General features: G+C 48.0%; 1 protein-coding gene across 1 annotated transcript; it reads left to right on the forward strand.

Moving 5' to 3' along the window:
• Positions 1-1,062: 1,062 nt before the first annotated feature.
• On the forward strand, positions 1,063-20,729 carry TCP11 (t-complex 11). Its single transcript, XM_045835566.1, is given in 10 exon segments — positions 1,063-1,190; positions 3,865-3,956; positions 8,365-8,489; positions 12,900-13,055; positions 17,979-18,132; positions 18,135-18,227; positions 18,496-18,713; positions 18,808-18,989; positions 19,746-19,909; positions 20,614-20,729. Coding segments are annotated over 10 exon segments (1,428 nt in total).
• The last annotated feature ends 688 nt before the right edge of the window (positions 20,730-21,417 follow it).

Here is a 21,417-nt window from a genome sequence, read left to right on the forward strand (position 1 = left end):
AAACTCTTTTCATCCTTCCCCTCAAAACGCAGGCATTGGACATGGCTCCAGGGGCAATAGAGCAGAGCAGAACCAGGACAGGCCCTGGTCCTGGGGCCAATGAGCTGCAGCCCAGCCCCGGTTCACAGATGTGCCCCAGGCCAGGAATGCAGTGGGAAGAGCCTGCCAGGCCGCAGCACCCGCTGACCAGCAGGGCCTGGGAGAATGGGCTCTCATTTTCTCCACCCCAGCAGAGAGAGAGGGCGCAGGGCCCTTCTGTCACAGTGTGCCCAGGATGTGCCTGGGGTGCATCTGCGCTTCTCAGGCTGGGGGAAAGGCTGAGGAGAAACAAAACAGAGAGCCCCTTCTCTTCCTAAGGAGCTCCAGCTGATTTTTGTCATGGGGACCGGGAGATGTCAAGCAGGGATGGCCTCAGCCATCTTGTAACCAGAGGCCTAGGTGGCTTCGTGCTCACGAGGACAAGGCAGGCTGCAGGGCCCACACGTGACCCCACCCTGTTGCCCTGGGAGACGGGCGGTGGTTTATTTTTCAAGTCCAGGACTTGCCACCCAGGGCAGCTGGCATTGCAGGCAGGGGTGCACCCGGGGTTGGCCTGGTCGCCAGCGCGGTGCTTCTGCCCCAGACTCAGGGCCTCGGGGCCGCGCAGCCGTGGAGCCCACTCCCGGGTAGGCTGCGGGTGATTGGGGAGGCGGTGGGGAGTCTCCACGCCCGGAGCTCGCCTTGCTGCGGGAGCCGGGCCGGCTGAGGAGGTAGTCTCGGGCGAGGAGGTCGCCTGGCGGCCCGGGGAGGGCCCTGCCCAGAGCGCCCTCCCTGCGCCGGGCTCCTTTGGCCTGTTTCCCGTTGTCTTCCAACGCTCGACCTCGTTCTGATCCCCCGTCCCTACTCCTCTAGGCTCCTTTGCCCCTCTCTGTTCCTCGAGAGACTCCCTGAAGCCGCCCGTTCTTGATTTGTCCTGGTCGGGTGCGATGCGCAGGGCCTCGGATCCCCTTGGGCAGCCCGAGAGCCCCCTGCCCCGCAGCCGATGGCGCACCATTTCTCCCGCGCCCAGGTTCCATCAGCAAAATGCAGGACGTCGAGGACAATGTGCCGTTCGAGGACCCTGGCGTTGCAGAGAGCGGCCCCTGTAAGCCTCAAACTCCAGGTTGGACCCAGAAGGACAAGAGCATCCCTGAGGATCCAGCCCCTCGAAAGTCCTGTCCTGGGGGCGCTGTCACCCCTAGGGGGTGCTTAGTGTGGGTCAGGTTGGAAGACGCCCCTTAAGGGTTGGCAGGGGCCGAGGCCCCACAGTTCTCTGGTCATCCTCCCTCTCTTTTGACTTGCCCTTCCCCCACCCCCACCCCAATCTGTGGTCCTATTGACCACAAGGTCCTCAGAGTTTTTAGTCCTGGAGCAAGAAGTGACTTGAGCATGATTACTTCAATCTGGTGAGACTTGAGGCTGTGCCAGTTCAAAGCCATCTTTGTTGTTATCGTATTTTCAATTTGTACGTGGAAAGTGGCAGACACCTGGGATAGGTTTTAAAGAACTCAAATGATCCAAGACAGGAATTGTTCTCTCGGTGCTTCACTGTGTGAAGAGTAATACTGCCCTGGGCTCATATTCTTCTCTAAATACTATAGATGTTAACTGTTATGTTCCTATTGGAGCACAAGGTCACTCGGTTGGTTTAATCTCACTGGGACTCATTTGCATTTCTCTTATAATAGCCTCCAGAGAGTTTAACTAGTCATCAATCTGAAGAGCTGTTCACCTCCAACAACATGAGTTAAATTCTTGAAGATCGCAAGAAGAAAAATTACTTCAAGGCCCTGCTGTGGAATTACGTTTGTTTCTCTTGTAGCCGCGTGGGGGCGCTGCTGGTTAACAGACTGGCGCTAAAGCGGCAAATCGGGTGCTCCGGAAGCCCCATTTGGAATAGTAGTCAGTGGATAGGAACCTGTACGGTGTTATAGGGGGAAAGGGGAAAAGCCTTTTTCTTCTTCTTTTTTTGGTAAATACAATTTAACCAATTTTAGTTCTTGAAGTGGCTATTTAAATGAATCCATAGGCAAAACAACTCACTAAAATGAGTAACCAAACTCTTCTTTTTACAAATAAATTTGAAATTTTATATACTAGGTTGACTTGGTTCCTTACTAAATTATCTTGAAAATTTGTTTGTTCTTGGGATCTGAACTGTTCCAATCTACATTAGTTGCATTTCACTGCCAGTTTCTGGTTGAGCCCTCCTCTGTCCCGGGTTTTAGAGCTGCTGGAGTCCCACTGCTGTGGTGACCGACCACAGTCTTGTCAGAGCAGGCTGTGAGCTTCGCTTTGCTGTGGCTGGAGAGTGTTTCTGTGTGTTTTTTTCCCCAGTCCTTCAATAAACTGTCAGAGCTTGATCTCTGAAGGTTTTCTCTTAGTTCTCATTTTGAATTAGTGAATTAGTGGTAAGTCTATTTACGTATTTGACTGAGTTCATCATTTTGGCTGGAACAAAAGCCTTCGGAGAGGGCTCATGAATAAAGGGAACTGCAGCTACCCACTTACAGTTCAACTGTCCGCATGTTTACTGAAGCAGAGACTTCGGTAAATTCTGCCATCCCCTTTTCCCCTTAACGTTTTCTTTTGAAATATTTTAAATTTGTTGAAAAGTCAAAGAGAAAATACAGTGAATGCCCACAGTGTTAGCATTTCTGCCACATTATGTGCGCTCTCACTATATGTATTTTGTCTCTTATGGAAAATAAGAGTCATGTCCCTCTAAAAATTTCATCATGTATCTTCTAAGAACACAGGCATTCTCCAGTGTAACCTTTTTCTACAATAACTTTTCCCTTCTTACATCCTTAAATCTTTTACTGATGGAAAACTTAAACATTCCCAAAAGCGGAGAGGCCGGCACAGTGGGTGGATCCCAGCGGGAGACCCCCAGCCTCCCCGATGCCAGGTCAGGGCCAGGCTGCGTGCACTGGTGTCCCTTCCACATCCGGGAACCAGATAATTTTCTGTGAACAAATTATGAAGCTTCACTGAAAGACAGTGAAAAAATATGCTTTATTGTGTGCAACTTTGTTTAATAAGTAACCATTGTAACTACCACGTCTGTCTCTTAGATGAGAATGCTGTCAGCTCGGTCTTTACTGAGAACTGAGGACAGTGGTCCCCAAGTGCCAGAGCTAAAATTCTCAGCAGTATTTAGTAAAGTGAAATAAAGACACTGGTGGGTTTTTCCTAAAGTGAAACTGATTACATTTAAAGGACTTCTGTTTATCCTGACAGTATTCCTTTCCTGCTGTTTTGGAGGCAACACGATCCCTTCTTTAATGAAACGATGGCTTTGGTGGTGGTAGAGTGGATTTTTTTTATTTGCTCATTTGTTTGTTTCACTGTGCATACATGGCCCAAAAAAAGGTTCGCAAATGGTTGTCAAAATATTTCTGGAAATTTTGTTAGCATGTGAAATCCCAAAACGTGGGAACTACTGCCTCAGAACGGACAGTGGGCTGTTCAGTACCGTCTATGTGGAGAACTGAACTTGATCAGAAGCGAGAAGTGTGCAATACTAACACATGTTTATCATTGCAAATAAATTGTTTCTTTGCCACTTAAGTTATTATTTACTCTGTAGAAGAAAGGTTTTAATCAGTTTCACTTTCTGTTTTTTCTTTTCAATAACGTTTTTGTCCTCCCTCACCCCAGGCCCCACTGTTCTGAGAGGCGCAGTCACGAGCCCTGGCGCTCAGGGAATGTAAGGGGCCGGACCGTCGACGGAGTCTGCGCACAAACCCAAACCCCGGGCGCGCAGTGCAGTGAACCTGAGCGAACGAGTAGTCCAGACTTGGGGGGTTCGCTGCTGTCCACCGTGTGTTCTTTTGTCGCAAGTCTGGTAGATGTGGGTGACGATGCTCCCAAACTGGGCAATGAGGTTGGGATGAATCGTGATTTCCACAAGGAAGAGAAGGCTTTACCTCCAAGCAGGGGCAGGCTCTTCTGATTTTCTCATTGTATTACTCCTGGCGTAGGTATGTAGCACTAATGGCTTCTGACCACACTTGAAGAATTTTTATTTAATAATACAATCACTGTTTGAATATAAGCCTCAAGAGGTTTCATCAATTCTAACTGAAAAGTGATCAGTTGTAATTATTAGTATCAGAGGGTCAAGAAGCACCTTCACTTTAACCAATGAGTAAACCAAAGAAATTATTGTTGGAATATTCACATTGGGGCCCCAGTTAATAATAAATTATAAAGAGGTGATGTTCAGATCTTCACTGACAGATATGGAGTAGTTGGCAATTGCTGCATAACAAATTACCCCAAACATAGCAGGTGAAACTGTTCATTATGTCCCAGTTTCTGTGCGTCAGGAACATGGGCATGGCTTCACTGTGCCTCTGGCTCCAGGTCTCTGACCAGGTTGCGGTCAGTCTGCTGACTGCTGGCCAGGGTGCCCCTCAGGTCCTGGCCACGTGGACCTCCCCTAGGGCAGCTCTCATGAAGAGAATGAGAGGCTGAGAGTGAGAGTCGCTGGTGGGACAGAAAGCACTTGGTCTTTGTTGCCTGAACTCGGAAGTGGTGACCCTGGTATCCCGCGCCCCTGCCGCGTTCTAGAGCCTAGAAGGGAGTCACTAAGCCCCGCCCACACTCCAGCGAAAGGGATTACAGCGGGGTGTGAGTATCAGGAAACACAGATCTTTGGGGTCATTTTATCAGCTGCTTACACACACCTCCTATCAGTTACTCTTTTGAGGGATCACAGGCACAGGTTAAGGTTAAGGTTAAAAGGCACAGATAAAAAGATTGATTTTCTAATAGTGGCATTTTCAACTTTTTTTTTTCTGGCTTCATAATCAGCTTAATTTATGAATTAAGGATTAGAAAAGAACCCTGTTGATCAGTAATAATCCCCCACTCCCATCAAGCTTTATTTTGATTTTTTGTTGTTCTGTTGACACTGCAGTACACAGGGACCACTCGGGAAGTGTGAACTGAATGGCTCTGCTGTGTATTGGCAGTTAAGTGGGTAAATTCGCTGTCAGATTTTACATTTCAAAACAGTTCTAATTTTCCATCAATAGCCAGGTAAATAATGGCAGCCTGTGGTTGTCCAGCTTCCTTAAATGCTTTTGGTATTTCGCAGCCTCAGGACATCTGTTACTAAACTGCCATCTCTGCCCCAGGTTGCCGCCCTGGTCTTCATGCCCTGACTCGCCCCTGACTCGCCATCAGGGGTCGTTGCCAAGCACAGCTTCTCCGGGACAGGTTTTCACCCCAGTCCCGATCTCCTGGCACCTCTGTCGCTGCTTAGATGTGTCCGTTGCTGGCGACAGAGAGAGAGAGAGAGAGAGAGAGAGAGAGAGAGAGAGAGAGAGAGAGAGAAGAGCAGGGAGAGGGGGGTCTGTGACAGGGCGGTGGTGGAGGAGAGGGAGGGACAGCAGGTGGAGGGAATGAGGGGGGAAATGAAGTAGGGAGCTGGTTTCAAGTAAGGTGATACAAAAATTTATCTCGGGGAAAAAAGGTTGAAATAGAGTTAAGGTTACTCATTATTGGTAATTGGCTTCCTTTGGGCTCCTAAGATGCTGTTAATTACAGTTGCACATTCCTAAGGGAAATCCCGTGTTGGGCGTCGTTCAGCAGGCGTTTATGGCGTCCTTACCCTGGGGTAGGCAGAAGGCTGGGTGCTAGGCTAGATACCGTTATAGCTACAGCTGCAGGTAAGCAAGGCCCTGGCTTTGCTGTCAAGGAACGTTCATCGGGGAGACAGTTGGATAACAGAAGATGATGTGTTGTGTGTATGGACTTTAATGAGTGTGATGAACTGCTAACAAGGATCGGAGAAGATCTGCCCATGGAGGGAGATTTTGCCTGTGAAGACTTGAGTTCAGTCGTAGAGGACGCATAGGTGCTTTCCTGGTGCCGTGGCTGGGGAAAGTGCTCCAGGCAGAGGAAACTGCGCGTCGGAGGCGCAGAGTGGCGTGGACCACGCTCTGTTCTTTACAAGGGTCTGCATGGCTGTGCACAGGGTACGACGAGGTAGGACGGGCCAAACTGGGAAGGGAGGCAGGGCAGTATCAGAAAGGGCCATGCAGTGTAAGCCATTTATGCTGCTGGCGATGGGAAGTCCTTTAAAGGACTTTAAATGAGCGTGACACAGTGATCAGAACTGCATCTTAGAAAAGTCATTGGTTTGCGAGTGATCGGTTGGTGAACAGATTAAAAAGAGACGAGACAGAAGGCAGGGGGACTAGTTCACAGACCATAGCCCAGGTAAGAGGTCATGGTAGGAGGGGAAGGGTTCCAGAGACATCTAAGAAGCAAAATTTGTGGAACTTGGAGACGGATTAAAGAAATAGGATGAAGAGAAGAGTTCAGAACAATTCCAGTACACACCAGACTGTGAGACAGTTAGAGTTGACCGTCTCCGATGCCTGAGAGTTGTGTGTAGGGATGGGTACTTTGGCTTGTTTTATTCATCTTGTGTTGCTTTTTACAGAGAGCATACTCCCCTATTGTTTACATCTTGTATTGGTGTAGTGCATTTGTTACAATTGATGATCCAATATTAACACATCATTATTGACTCAGGTCCATAGTTTCTGTTAGGGTTCACTCTTTGTATATACCACGGGTTTTGAAAATATACAATGACGTGTATTCATCATTACTGTATCACACACAGTAATTTCACTGCCCTAAAACCCAGCGTGCTGCACCTGTGCCTCCTTCCTTCCCTCCCTCCCTCCCTCCCTGCCCACCAGGCCCCTGGCAGCAGTGACCCTTTCCACCTTCTCCGTGGGTTTCCAGAGTGTCCTGTGTCTGGATGTGTATAGTAAGTAGCTTTTCAGATGGGCCCCTTTCACTTAGCAATATGCATTTGAGGTCCCTCCGTGTCTTTGGGGGTCTCGATAGCTCATTGCTCTTCAGCACTTAGTAATTTTCCATTTACCCACTCACCTACAGAATGACATCTTGGTTGCTTCCAAGTTTTGGCAATCATGAATAAAGCTCTATAAACCTACATTTGCAGGGTTCTGTGTGGACATAGTTTCCAACTCACCTGAGTAAATACCAAGGAGCATGACTCCTGGATGGTATGGCAAGAGCATGTTCTGTTCTGTGAGAACCCGCCAATCTGTCTTCCAGAGCGGCCACACAGTCGCACACTCCCACCGGCCACGAAGGAGAGCTCCTGTCGCTCCACGTCCTCCCCGCGCCCATGTGGTCAGTGCTCTGGGTTTGGGACTTTCCGGTAGGTGTGTGCTGATGTCTCGTGTGTTTTAAATGCACCTCCCTGGTGACGTATGTCACTGAGCATTTCCCATGTGCTCACTTGCCATCTCTGTATCTTCTTTGCTGAGGCGTCTGTTCAGATCTTTTCCCATTTTTAAATTGCTGAGTTTTCCTGTTGCTGAGTTTTAAGAATTCTTTGTATACTTTGGATAACAGTCCTTTATTAGGTGTGTGTTTAGCAAAGATTGTCTGTGGCTTATCTTTTAATTCTCTCAACAGTATCTCTCACAACACAAAGCAGATGTTTTAGTTTTAATGCAGTGCAACTTACCAATTTCTTCTTTCTTGGATCTTCCTTTTGGCGTTGCATCTAAAAGTCATTGCAAAGTTCAAGGTCACCTAGAGTTCCTTCTAGTTGTCTTCTAGGAGTTTTATAGTTTTACATTTTTCTCTTAGGTCTATGACCCATTTGTGGACGGTGGAAGGTCTGTGCCTAGATTCATATTTTGCATGTGGATGTCCGGTTGTTCTTCCAGCATCATTTGATAAAAAGACTGTGCTTTCTAAATTGAATTGTCTTTGCTTCTTCTATTTTTTTTAAGGGGAAAAAAGATCAATCTTCTGGTTGCCACAACCAGCTGCATGGTAGTGCCACTGAGACTAGGCATATAGGAGAAACAAGCTTGGAGGTGGACGAGAGTGAATTCAGTTTAGACCTGCCAATTTGGAGATATCTGTGGCTATTTAGGTTTGTCAAAGAAGGAAAATATTTTCCTAGATTTTCAGGACTAGAGAAAACCAAAAGATCATTTAGTTCATTGCTATATACATGCACAAATAGGAACTAAGTCGCACATTAGTTCAGCTAGGTGCAAAGTCAGTGCTGAAGCTCAGCCTGACCTCCATTCAGGGTTCTTTCTATTGCAGAGGGAGGGCTGTTCTGGGACCACAAGGAGCCCTTCTGGGAGGTTTTTGATGCCCTTGACATCCAAGTCTAACTAACCCAGTTTGTTCAACTCTGGCGCAGTGCAAACGTAGTTCTTGGCCTTTCCCTGTCAGTATAATGTGTTTTTTTTTTTTATCATATCAAACACTGTTTGTATGGGTATAGGACATAATGACCTTATGGCAGTTCTTGGATAGAGAAAGTAAGTCTGGAAGGCAAAGTCAAGGAGACAATGCATAATGCCTTTTGGGATCATCTTAAAGAGCAGTTATCAGCTACTCCCCCAGACTACACTTGTGCTCTTGAGCCTTTGAAAGAAATTAAAGAGGTGAGTGACCAACCTCCCATTTAGAGGTGTAAGGTTCCTGGACATTTCTGGCTCATCTGAATGTCAGTGGCTGACAAATTCTGAGCACGGTCCGTGAATGAGTCAGAATCTAATCTGCAGATAGAAATCACACAGTAGTTTCAACAAGGAATATTTTTTCTCTTTTTTTGCTTTTGTTTTTTTTTCATTATTAAGAGAGGGAAAGAAACATCAATGTGTGGTTGCCTCTTAAGTGCCCCCTACTGGGAAACCTGGCCCACAACCCAGGCATGTGGCCTAGCGGGGAATTGAACCGGTGACCCTTTGGTTCACAGGTCAGCGCTCAATCCAGCATTGGTGTTGAGCCACACCAGTGAGGGCTCAACAAGGAATTCTTAAAAAATATTTTATTTATTTATTTTTAGAAAATATTTTTTAAAAATATTTTATTTATTTATTTTTAGAGAGAGGGGAAAGGAGGGAGAAAGAGAGGGAGAGAAACATCGACTGGTTGCCTCTCACACTGCCCAACTGGGAACATGGCCCACAACTCAGGCATGTGCCCTGATTGTGAATTGACCTGGTGACCTTTTAATTTGTGGGGCAATGCCCAACCCACTGAGCCACACCAATCAGGGTCAACAAGGCAGTTTTAATAAAAAAAATTATTATAACAAGAATTGGAGAAATGAGGGCCTTGGATTAATAAGACGCAAAGAGAATTCTAAAGAATTCTCCAATATCAGCTGTAGGAGAACCCACCATATCCCCTGGCTGACACAGACCACCCAAGGGTTTGTTTGAGAGAGCACAGCTGTGCGGGGAAGTTGCTGGGCTGTGTGTGCTACTGACCACTGGGCCCTGTGGGAGCTGAGCCCTGGGAGACACCGCTCAGGCTGTAGGAGCCAGTTACTGGCAAAGCCACACATGCTGCAGGAGCCTGGCGAGTGAGCATTCTAGAACCAGAGAGAAAGGCTCTTGCCTTTTGCAATGTCTTTCTATCATGTGGTGGGCACTCATGCGACTGCACCCCACACCCCCAACTCCGCTGGCCCAGTGATCCACATCCTTGGATAATATTCTCTCCTTCAGTGCAGATGAGACCCCTAATTTGCCTCTAACCAGTAGAATATGGTAAAGGTGCTGGGATGTCACATTTTATTACGTAAGACTCTATCTTAGCAGACTGGAGATTCTCCTGCTGGCCTTGACGAAGCAAACAGGTAAGTTGTCAACCACCTGTGGAGAGGGTCACGTGGCCAGGAAATGCAGGTGGCCTCTAGGACCAGCATCCAACCGACAGCCAGTAAGAAGCTGGGTCCCTTAAGTGTACAGCTGTAAGGAAATGAATTCAGCCAACAATTGGAAGGAGCTTGGTAAGAGATCCTTCCCCAGTCACGCTCCCGAATGAGAATGCAGCCTGGCGACAGCTTGTTACAGCCGTGAGAACCGGGCCGGGGACCCACTTCAGCTGCGCCTGGACTCCTGACCCACAGAAGCTGTGAGACAACAAATGCACGTGCTTCCTTAAGCCTTTTAAGTTTATGGTAATTGTTATGCTGCACAAAAACTAATTAATAGTGCCCTCTACAGAGGAAGCTTAAAATTTACCATTTGGTAAAGGAAAAATATTTAAAGGACTTCATTTTTTTCAGAGCAGAGGAAATAAGGATGGATTTGGAGCTGAGAGACAGTAAATTGATGAATGTCACATTTCACTCCTTTGGCTACTCAGCTTCCATATGGGCGCTCCTACACACATCTGAATTCCTGAATCGTCCCATCTCTCCGCTGGGTAGGTCAGAAAACACCCAGATCCTCATGGGACGCTCAGCCCACACGGTCACTGTGGTGAGGTGTTACTGCGGTGAGGTGTTACTTTCTGCCAAGGCCTAGAAGCAAGCCAGGAACTGCTTCTCAAAAGGCAAACAGTTACCCGCAGAAGAGGGCAGAGATTTGCTCCCAAATCCTAGAACTCTGTGCTGCGCCGCTCCTATCGGTGCTTGCCACAGGCTCTGCACAGCGCCATTTCTTGCCGCAGATGCCTCAGGTATCACGGACCTGCAGGACCATAAGGCCCTAGTGGTAGAGTGGCCGGGGTGGTGGCCGGAACCTGCCGCAGAGCCGCTCTGGCTCTGGCTCCCACTTGAAATGGGCAACCTTATGAGCAACTCTAAGTGGCTGTCACATAAGAATGTCCAAAATTGTAGAGAATTTTTAATGAGTCTGAGTTTTTTTGAGCCAAACGGATGACATGCCAGGAAGCAGGATCTCAAATGCTCCAGAGCAGCACAGTTTTGTCGTTTCTTTTATACATTTGAAATTGAGGAGGGGAGGTAATGAAGATTACGGTTATCAAGATCGTGTGCTGCCCCTGGCCGGTGGCTCCGTGGGTTAGTGTCGTCCCCACGCACCAAGGTTGCGGGTTCAGTCCTGGTCAGGGCACGTGCAGGAGTCAGCCAATGAATGCGTGACTACGTGGGACAACGAATGATGTCTGTCTGTCTCTCTTTCTCTGCCCCCCTTCCTCTCTCTCTAAAAAAAGAACAATTAAAAAATTAAAAAAAGAAAAAAGATTATGTGCTCCCTGGAGGGGTCTGAAAAAGAGGATGACTCTGGCATTTCAAAGCCTGCTAACCGAGATACCCACGAACGAGGGACAGGGCTGGCTCACGGCAAAGACGAGCCTTTTACTAAAGAAGGTTCGTGCCTGGGGCGACTACCCGCTCTGACCTGCCCGGCCAGGCCTTTGTGAGCAGTCTTACCAGATTCACTACAGAGCCCCTTTGTTGTCCGCAAAACTAATGCCGTGCGTGTTGCCTTGAAACCCAAAAACGGCCTACAAGTGCTGTGCCTCTTTTTTCATGGTGGGTGGTTCGAGGTACAGCAACTTGTCATCGCCTTGGAGGGTATCGCTTTGACGAGGTCCGGACCACTGAAGCTCTACCAACGTCACCGAGGTGATGGGCAGCTGACCGTTGGTGGGGGTTATCTGCCATCCTCCCTTTTGCATGTCTTCCTAAGACATTGAAAATATGAAATACTTGTTACCCATCAGATCCAATAGACAGATGGCCCTTTGAGTTCGCATTTCACTCATGGCACCAATGTTGTATCAGTCAGGGTCCCATCAGGATGAAGAAACCGGACAGTAATCTGAACAAAGAGAAGCTCGTGCCCCCGGGGCTTCCCCTGGGGGGGGGCGGGGCAATGGAATGGGGGTGTGAGGAAGACCTCCTCCTCTTACAGTCTCTTGAGCGCCCTCTACTGACAAAACTAGCACAGTGCCGTCCAGCCTCACTTCCACGAGGAGGCACTGAAGGGCAGACTTGGAACTGAGAGGCTCTGAAGTGCAAACTGGCAAAGTTTACCATTTAAATAGTATGGAGCAACTTTCACTTTATTTGCTTAAGATAAAGCTAAACAAGTGGAATCTTGCTATGACAACACAATATTCCGTTCAGTTAAACAAATGTTCACTGAACCCCATCGCCCCGCCCCACCGTGTTACAGGGGCACGGGGTGAAGAAGAGAGATGTTCGCAGGGAACGTACATTTTTGGGTTAATAGGCTATTTCCAGTTACTGCTAACAGTTTATTTGCTTGTTTTCTCCTTGCTCTTTGAAGTGAATCACAAAAATGCCTGCTTTTTTAACATGAAGAGTACCTCATCTCCACGTGATGGCGTGTGTTTTATGTTTGTTGCACCTTGAGTTTCTTTTTACCACACTCCTTGATTTTGTTTATCCCTTTATCTCATTCTACCTAAAAATGATACATTGTTGCTGTATTTGACCCCCTAAAGCCTTGATCTATTATTGGCCCCTAAACAAAGGTGACTTAGTACCCTCTAGGAAATTTAGAGACGTGACGTCGTAGTCCTTAAAAGACACGGGCTGGGATGATTTTGGCTGAAGGATTTCCATTAGGGAAAGTCTGGGGCTCTGAACAGACTGCAGCCCCTGTTAGGGTGGTCAGTGACGCAGGCTGTGGAAGAATTCACAAAGAAAAGAACTGCAGAGAATAAAGATTTTTACTGTGTGGAAAGAACTGCAGAGAATAAAGATTTTTACTCACCCTCCAAGAGGGGAGAGGGGCATGGTGTGGAGAGATACACCAGCCCTGAGGGGTGGGGGCTTTGAGCTTCTATGAGGTGATGGGGTGGCTGCGGAGCGGGGTGTTTCGGTTGGTCTTGTACAGGCTGCAGCTTGTCCCGGTGTTATCTTTGGGTGCAGGGTCTTGGCGGTCTGGCATGTCCTGTTTCATAAGTTCTCGGAGCCTCTGCCCCTTTGGGTGCTCCCAGTCCTGAGCAGAGAGGCTCATAAAACAAGAGTCAGTCATGCTTTTGCGTAGTCCAGCTAGCTCCAGCAAAGAGGGCCTGAAAAAGGGCTTTTGTCCTATTAGCCCCCTTTTGACTTGTTTCCTGAGCAGATCTTGCTGTCGCTGCTCTTAGCACGCCAGAACTGCCTGAGAAGTGAGATCAAGGAAGCTCTGAACACGGACCTCCTCAAGCAGGAAGCAGAACACGGAGCCCTGAACTTCCATCACCTCTCCAAGTACACTCTCAACACAATTGCTTTGCTGTGTGTCTCCAGTTAACCTTAGATGGACTGGCCCCTGTGTAATGTCCTCCCATAAAACAGTGTAAGCTTTTCTTCCAAGTCGTTCAAACATCGCTTTCCCAAGTTGTCTTGTCGCAGTTCACATAACATGAACAGGCAAGGGTTATCCCTAGTTCATAGCTATAGAAACCAAGATCCAGACCCAAAAAGTTAAAAAAAAAAAAGTGACCGGCCCAGAAATGGCATCAGAAATAGCATCCCCTATAATCCCCCTTCCCAGAGACAGGTGTTAGTGTGCTGGTGTGCCCCCCCGCACCGACTCCCTTTTCAAAGAGACAACAGAAGGGCTGTGTGGAAAGAGACTGGGCTCGGAGGCTTCAGGGTCCAGAGACCTGTGCTCCCCGCTCTGCCGTTCTTTCACTCTGGGCCTCCGGTCCTGGGCCACGTGTCTTCTTTCATAATTTAGGAGGCAGAACTGAGTGAGTTTTAAAGCCTCTCTAATTCTAATTGATTACACGAGCACAGCGGTCCCCATTTTTCCCCCTTTCCCTGCTCCACCCGGCATTCCCACTCCCTCAGGCAGTCCCCCCACCATTGTCCATGTCCACGGGTCATATGTGTAAGTTCTTTGGCTGCTCCATTTCCTGTACTGCACTTTACATCCCCATGACTATTCTGTGACTACCTATTTGTACTTCTTAATCCCCTCACCCCTTTACCCATTCTTCCACACCCACCTCCCATCTGACAACCATCAAAACATTCTCTGTATCCATGATTCTGTCTCTGTTGTTATTTGCTTAGTTTGTTTTTTAGTTTCAATTGTTGATAGATATATATATATTTATTGCCATTTTATTGTTCATAGTTTTGATCTTCTTTTGTTAAATAAGTCTCTTTAACATTTCATATAATAATGGTTTGGCGATGATGAACTCTTTAGTTTTTTCTTGTCTGGGAAGCTCTTTATCTGTCCTTCGATTCTAAATGATATCCTTGCTGAATAGAGCAATCTTGGCTGTAGGTCCCTGTTTTTCATGACTGAATATTTCTTGCCAATCCCCTCGAGCCTACAAAACTTCTTTTGAGAAATCAGCTGACAGTCTTATAGGAACTCTTCTGTAAGTAAGTAACTTTTCTCTTGCTGCTTTTAAGATTCTCTCTTTAACTTTTGGCCTTTTAATTATGATGTGTCTTGGAGTAGGCCTCTTTGCATCCATCTTGTTGGAGACTCTCTGTGCTTCCTCGGCTTGTATGTCTATTTTCTTCACCAAATTAGGGAATTTTTCTTTTGTTGTTTTTTTTTTTCAAATAGATTTCCAATTTTTTGCTCTTTCTCTTCTCCTTCTGGCATCCCTATGATGCAAATGTTGCAGTGCTTGAAATTGTCCCAGAGGCTGCTTACACTTCCCTTGTTTTTTTTATTCTTCTTTCTTCCTGTTGTTTTGATTGGTAGTTTTTCACTTCCTTATGTTCCAAATCATTGATTTGATTCTTGACTTCATTCACTCTAGTGTTGTTTCCCTGAAAATTATTCTTTATTTCAGTTAGTGTATCCTTAGTTTCTTTTTTTTAAGTATATTTTACTGATTATGCTATTACAGTTGTCCCATTTTTTCTCTTCCTTATTCCCCTCTGCCCTTCATCCCCCTTTCCACCAGCATTACCCCTCTTAGTTCATGTCCATGGGTCATACATATACATTCTTTGGCTTCTCCATTTCCTATACTATTCTTAACCTCTCTCTGTCTTTTTTGTACCTACTATTTATGCTACTTGTAATCTGTACCTTTTCCCCATCTCTCCCCTTCATTCCCCCACTGATAATCTCCACGTGATCTCCATTTCTGTGATTCTGTTCCTGTTCTGGTTGTTTGCTTAGTTTGTTTTTGTTTTTAGGTTCAGTTGTTGAATAGTTGTGAGTTTGTTGTCATTTTACTGTTCATAGTTTTAATCTTATTTTTCTTAAATAAGTTCCTTTAACATTTCATATAATAAGGGCTTGGTGATGATGAACTCCTTTAACTTGACCTTATCTGAGAAGCACTTTATCTGCCCTTCCATTCTAAATGAGAGCTTTGCTGGATAGAGTCATCTTGGATGTAGGTCCCTGCCTTTCATGACTTTGAATACTTCTTTCCAGGTCCTTCTTGCCTGCAAGGTTTCTTTGGAGAAATAGGCTAAGAGTCTTATGGGAATTTCTTTGTAGGTAACTCTCCTTTTCTCTTGCTGCTTTGAAGATTCTCTCCTTGTCTTTAATCTTGAGTAACTTAATGGTGATGTACCTTGGTGTGTGCTTCCTTGGGTCCAGTTTCTTTGGGAGTCTCTGAGCTTCCTGGACTTCCTAGAAGTCTATTTCTTTGCCAAATTAGGGAAGTTCTCTCTCATTATATTTTCAAATAAGTTTCCAATCTCTTGCTCTTCTTCTCTTTCTGGAAACCCTATGATTTGGATGTTGGAGTGTTTAAAGTTGTTCTAGAGGTTCCTAAGCCTTTCCTCATTTTTTTTTTTTGAATTCTTGTTTCTTCATTCTGTACTGTTTGGATGTTCATTTGTTATTCTCCACACTGTTGATTGGAGTCCCAGTTTCCTTCCCTTCCCTTATTGGTTCTCTGTATATTTTTCTTTATTTCACTTTGCACAGCCTCCACTTTTCCCTCAATTTTGTGACCACACTCAACCATTTCTGCAAGCATCCTGATTACCAGTGTTTTGAACTCTGCATCTGATAGGTTGGCTATCTCTTTGTCACTTAGTTCTTTTTCTGGAGCTTTGATCTGTTCTTTCATTTGGGCCATTTTTATTTGCTCAGCACACCTGTTACATACAGAGCCTTAGGTATTCACCAGTGTGGGGCAACCCACATGGCTGTGTTGTGGCTCTGTATGTGGGGGAGGGGTCTGAGAGGGAACAATGCTGCGTGCTGGCCTCTTTTCAGCTTTTAGTCACTTCCCCCACTACCCACAAACTAATTGGGCTCTTGTGGTGCTGATTTCCAAATGGGTGGGCTTGTGTATGTTCTAGGACCCTGTGGGTCTCTCCAATGCATTCTCCTGTGAGGGTGGGAGTTTCTCCTGCAGCCACAATTCCCATAGGTTTTCACAGCGAGAGGTTTTGAGGCTTTCTTTTCCCATGCTGTAACCCTGGGTTGTGCAGTCTGTCTTGCTCCACAGTTGTTCCTCTCAGGTTATCTGCACACAAACGTGGGACCACCCTTCACTGCCTCATCTGCTCAGTCCTCCAGCTGCCACCTTGACATGTGTCCTCAACCACCCCGGCTGCCTGCTTCCACTCCTCCTACCAGTCTGCATGAATGTTTCTTCTTTAACTCCTTGGTTGTCAGACTTCCATACAGTTCAATTTTCTGGCAGTTCTGGTTGTTTTTTGTTTTTAAATTTGTTGTTGTCCTTCTTTTGGTTGTATGAAGAGGCAAAATATATCTACCTATGTCTTCGTCTTAGCTGGAGGTCTCTCTCCTATACTTCATTTCTGACTGGATCTTTTTTAAGCTGCTGAGGTCCTCACTAAATTCCTTGAGCATCCTTATAACCAGTGTTTTGAATTCTGCATCTGATAGATTGTTTAGGTCCATTTTGTTTAGTTTTTTTGTGGAATTTTGATCTGTTCTTTCATTTGGGCCTTGCTTCTTTGTCTCCTTATTTTGGCAGCCTTTCTGTATTTGTTTTTATGTATTAGGTAGAGTTGCTATTAGTCCCTGTCTTGGCAGCATGGCCTGATGTAGTAGGTGTCCTGTAGGGTCCAATGGCACAGCCTCCCCTATCACTCAAGCTGGGTACTGGAGGTGCACCCTTCCTGTGGGCTGAATACACCCTCCTTTTGTAGTTGAGCGTTGGTTGCTGTTGTCAGATCAATGGGAGGGATTTAGCCAGGCCAGTCAGTTGCAAGGATTGGCTGTGACCAATGATCACTAACCTCTGCCCTCCGTGGAAGATCAGCTGTGCAGGGACAGGGTGTTGGTGGTGCTCTGACATGATCTGTAGCTGTCCACTGAGTGTGCAAGCTCTGGGGTTCCCAGGTGGTGCAGGCCAAGGTCATCCTCACCCTATGTTCTGCCCAGGGCCACCCTGCATGAGCTATGAAACAATCTGAGATGGCTGCTACTTGTGCTGGACTTCAAGATTCCTGGGCAATGCCAACCTGTGAATCTAGGCCAGCTGCTAGTGTCAGGCCTGGGGCCACTTAACAAGAGTATGGGGGCTGGGGGCTCGCTGAGGCTGGCTGTTGTTTGTTTGAGAGGATTTAGGAAGTTGTGAAGTTTGAGCCCAAATCAGCCACTCACGGAAAAGCCATTGTTAACAGCTGTAAGTTGGGTGGGACAGAGCCTCAGGGGATCTGCAGGGTTGGGTCAAACAGTGTGAGCCAGGTTAATGGACTCTCAAATGTGGCACCTGCCTGCCAGTTCTGTGGCTCTGTGGGGGGAGGGTTCAGAAACAGGAGAATGGCCAATGTTCTGTCTGGGAGGAAGCTGTCCCTTAGCTCTCACCTTGATACCAGACACCTTGGTTTCTCCCCGTATGCCAGCTGCTGCCCCAGTGCTGGAGGGCAGAGGGAGTAGGTCTGAGTAAGTCCATGTGTGGGTTCTTTCAGATGAACTGCTTGGGACTCCAGAATTTTCTTCCACCAACTCATTCCCCACTGGTTTTTGCAGCCAAAAGTTGTGGGTACTTATCTTCCTGGCACTGGAACCCTGGGCTGGGGGCCTTGGTGTGGGACGGGGACTCCTCACTCCTGAGATATGCTTCCCAAATTTTTATTCACATGGGTGTGGGACCAGCCCCTCCTACCAGTCTAGATGGATGAGGTTACTTTAATTCTGTAGTCAGACTTCCATTCAGCCTGATTTCTGATGGTTCTGAGTGATGGTTGTTCTGTATTTTAGTTGTAATTTTAATGTGGTCGTGCAAGGAGATGAGCTGTGTTTATCTAGGCTGCCATCTTGACCCTCTCGTTATCGAATGCAGTGATTCAGCGGCTCCTGGTAGGGAGCCCTCTCACTGGACCCCCTTTCACAGAATCAGTGTTTTGTTTTTTCTGCATCAGAGGGATCTCCTGGGTCCTGGGCCTGATGAAAAGGGACAGGATGAATACACCATCCAGAGCCTTCAACCGCACCTGCAGGAACATTCCATCCAGTGTGAACGGGCTAAATTCCAGCAACTCCCCAACAAACAGCAGAGTGCGTATATAACTTGCGGGCGGGTGTGGGGAGATATGACCTTGGGTCTGACTTTTGTGATGCTAGAGAGGACTCTGCCTCCTTTTAGGAACAGAAAGTTTCTTCCTCAGTAGGGGGAGGGGAGGGAACAGTTATCAAAGACAAAAGGGCACCCTCACTCCCATAAGCGTGGGTTTATGGGCCAGGAGTACATTTAGGAAAGAACCTTCATCTCCACGTGTCGGGGGCACAGATACTGAAGCTGCCCCCGCGCTCCACCCCGTGTCAGGCCCCCTCGGCCGCACCGTCAGATGGCTGACCCGCGCAGCAGCAGACCTCCCGACGCTGCCTCCAGCTTGCCCTGAAGCTCCCGACCCTTGTGGGGTGGCCTGCCCCTCTCCAAATGGGGCAGCCCACAGTCCCGAGCCCCTCAGCCCCACAATGGTGCTGTCCCAGGGTTTCCTGAACCTTCTTCTCTGGGACCCCGACAATGAAGAGTTCTCTGAGGTAGGCCTGTGTGGGGCACTGCCTGTGGGCTTGTATGAGGTCCTTCCTCCACAGGACCCTGCTCTCTGACCACCTGTCTCCTCTGCGTCCTCAGACGCTGCTGGTGAACAGAGCCCGGCTGCAGGAGCTGCAGTCCCAGCTGTTCTGCTTGACCGTCCTGGCATCAGTCTTGCTGGTGACCAGTAGATTCTCTGTCAGTGTTCTGTTTGGCTCCCCTCGGTCTGTGGATGAGCTGAAATGCAGAATCAAAGCCTTCATGGAGGAATTTCATTCTAGGTGGGCTGTGTAGGTTCTGTTTCTTTAGAGGGCATGGCATGTGGTAAGAGGACAGGCAGATAAGGAATAATTGCTTATGTTCCACCACAAGCCACAGAAAGGCCCTTTGGAACCATCCACAAAGATTACTGGTGTCTTCCTATAGGTGGTCTTGAGGCTGTGACAAAGAAAAATCAAACCTGTGTCCAGAAGAGTAGTGCAGAGGCTTGTTTGCTGCTAAATGACGCTTCGTCTTGTTGCTGCAGTGCAGTCACCGTGTGGCTGAGCGGGCGGCTGTGGGCCGGTCTTATTTACACGTACTGAGAGCTGATGGGTCAGCAGTACCGACTGATGTCCACCGTGTTGCTGGACATCACACCAGCAGAATCAGAAGGCCAGGTTTGTCACTCTAGTTGGTGAGAGTAGGACAAAAGGCCATGGAAAATGTCCAAGAAAGTCTTAAAAATGTATAGACATACATACATATAAATAAATTCCACAGGGCCAAAGAATACCGAGTTGATCCAAGGGCAGAACTGAACGCTTGTCCAGAGTTGGTTTCAGTTTATCCTGTTTACTGAGAAGGAGAACAGTTGGTACCTCGAGGTGAGAGTGAAGACACTGCATCTGTCCACTGGGCTCTGCGGCTCCCAGGGGCTGGGTGAGGGCAGCAGGAGGGCTGGGGGTCTCCCTCACGTGGGCCCTGTGGCAGGCGTGGAGCTTCCCAGGCTCTGGGCCACTGCCAGGGGCTGCCAGCTGAGTGTCCTCATGGTCTAGGCCTGAGGAGGCCATGCTGGCTGTGAGTGAATGGACATCTCAGGAAATCAACCAAAGCCTCGAGAACATGGGCCTTGATGCTCTTAGCAGTGACAACACAGCCTCTTTGATGGGCCAGCTCCAGGACATTGCCCACAAGGAGAGCTGTGTCCGCAGTGTCATTGGTGGGTGTGCGCTGGGGGGTGGGGGTGAGGACAGCGTGGAGAGAGGTAGATTCCAGCCCTGCACGTCAGCTACCGGACCACTTAACAGGGACAGGCGCAGTCACTGGGCAAGTTGCTGTTTGGGCTTTAGTTTTTTGAAATGCTGGGTCGAAATATATCTGTTTTAGTTTAAAGACTGACTCTGTGGTTCTAAGAAAGATTTGCACCCAGGAATCCATGACATGTAGGTGTGGCATACTGTCCAACCAACCTGGTTGAGTCATCTCTGGCCTTCTGGGTCATTTTCCGATGGCAGTCTGTGACATGTGGCATTCACCCCCCGCCAACGAGAAACTGATGCTGAGTTACAGTGGCAGCGACTCCCCTCCACCATCCCATGCTGGAGGCTATGAACCTGGCCTTGGTGTTCACCTCAGCCCATCCAAAGGATCAGTAAGATCTTTCTGTTATGTCAAGTAGTTGGTAGGATCTAACTGACGGATACTTAAGTAATCTTTGGAATAGTCGAAAATTTACTAGCCCACTAGTTTTCCACGTTCGCTTTGTCCTTGGGAGCTAGATAGCAGCCCCCTCCCCCACCAAACAAAACAAAGTTCCCGTGTTTAGCCAAGTGAGCAGGTTAGCGAGTGTCCCAGCTGACTCAGAGCCTGGTGAGTGCGGGGCAGCGTGTCTCCCTGAAAGGTGCCCGCCCTTTCCTTTCTCGCTGTCTTTTCCTGCTCACAGATCAGCGGATCCACTTGTTTCTCAAATGCCATTTGGTTCTCGGTGCGCAGCGCTCTCGCTCTCGGTTAGGCCTCCCCGGAGGCCTGACTCTCACTGAGGCAGAGCTGGCAGAGCTGGGCCAAAAGTTTGTCAGCCTAACCACCACAATCACAGGCGTTCGGCCCCTACCACACGGAGATCCTGAAAACCCTCATCCCCTCTAGCCAGACCCCAGGAGCAGAAGCCCCAGCCCGAGCCCTGGCACTCGGACCTAGGAGAGAAACCCCGCCCTGTCCTGGGGTGACTTCTCCAGCGACCAGCAAAGCAGCGAGCCTTCTCCACTCCTGCACCCAGTGCTGGCGCTGTAGTGACTAAGCATGTAAACACCAACTGGCCCAAACTCATTCTCTAATAAACTTCTGAAAGCTAGCAAACCACTCTCCTCGTCCTGCATCTGTGGCCTGGCCCGCGGCCAGGCCTGCACCCCCAGCCCCCAACTAGGTAAGAAGCCGATAGGCCGCCGTTTTCCCTCCACCAGTGAGGAGCTCCCTTCTGCACGCAGAGCTAAGAAGCCAGGACACGCAGGTGCCGGCATTGTTTCGTCTAAGGGCGAAGCATTTCTCGGAGGGCTCTGAGCGCTCTGTGGAATGATCCAAGTGTGAGTAGAAGGGCTTCTCTGGCAGTTGGAGATTTGCTTTGTCCAGTTCAGCTCAGGACCTGGGCCTGGCTGGAAGGTGTTCTTAGGAACCTGATTTCCTGGGCCTAATTTCCTGCAGGTTTCAACCAGTGGGACAAGAAGTGAGAGC

This window comes from Phyllostomus hastatus, unplaced genomic scaffold (assembly GCF_019186645.2).
Source record: "Phyllostomus hastatus isolate PE091 unplaced genomic scaffold, TTU_PhHast_1.1 phas_contig_1048, whole genome shotgun sequence".
NCBI classification, from domain to species: Eukaryota; Metazoa; Chordata; class Mammalia; order Chiroptera; family Phyllostomidae; genus Phyllostomus; species Phyllostomus hastatus.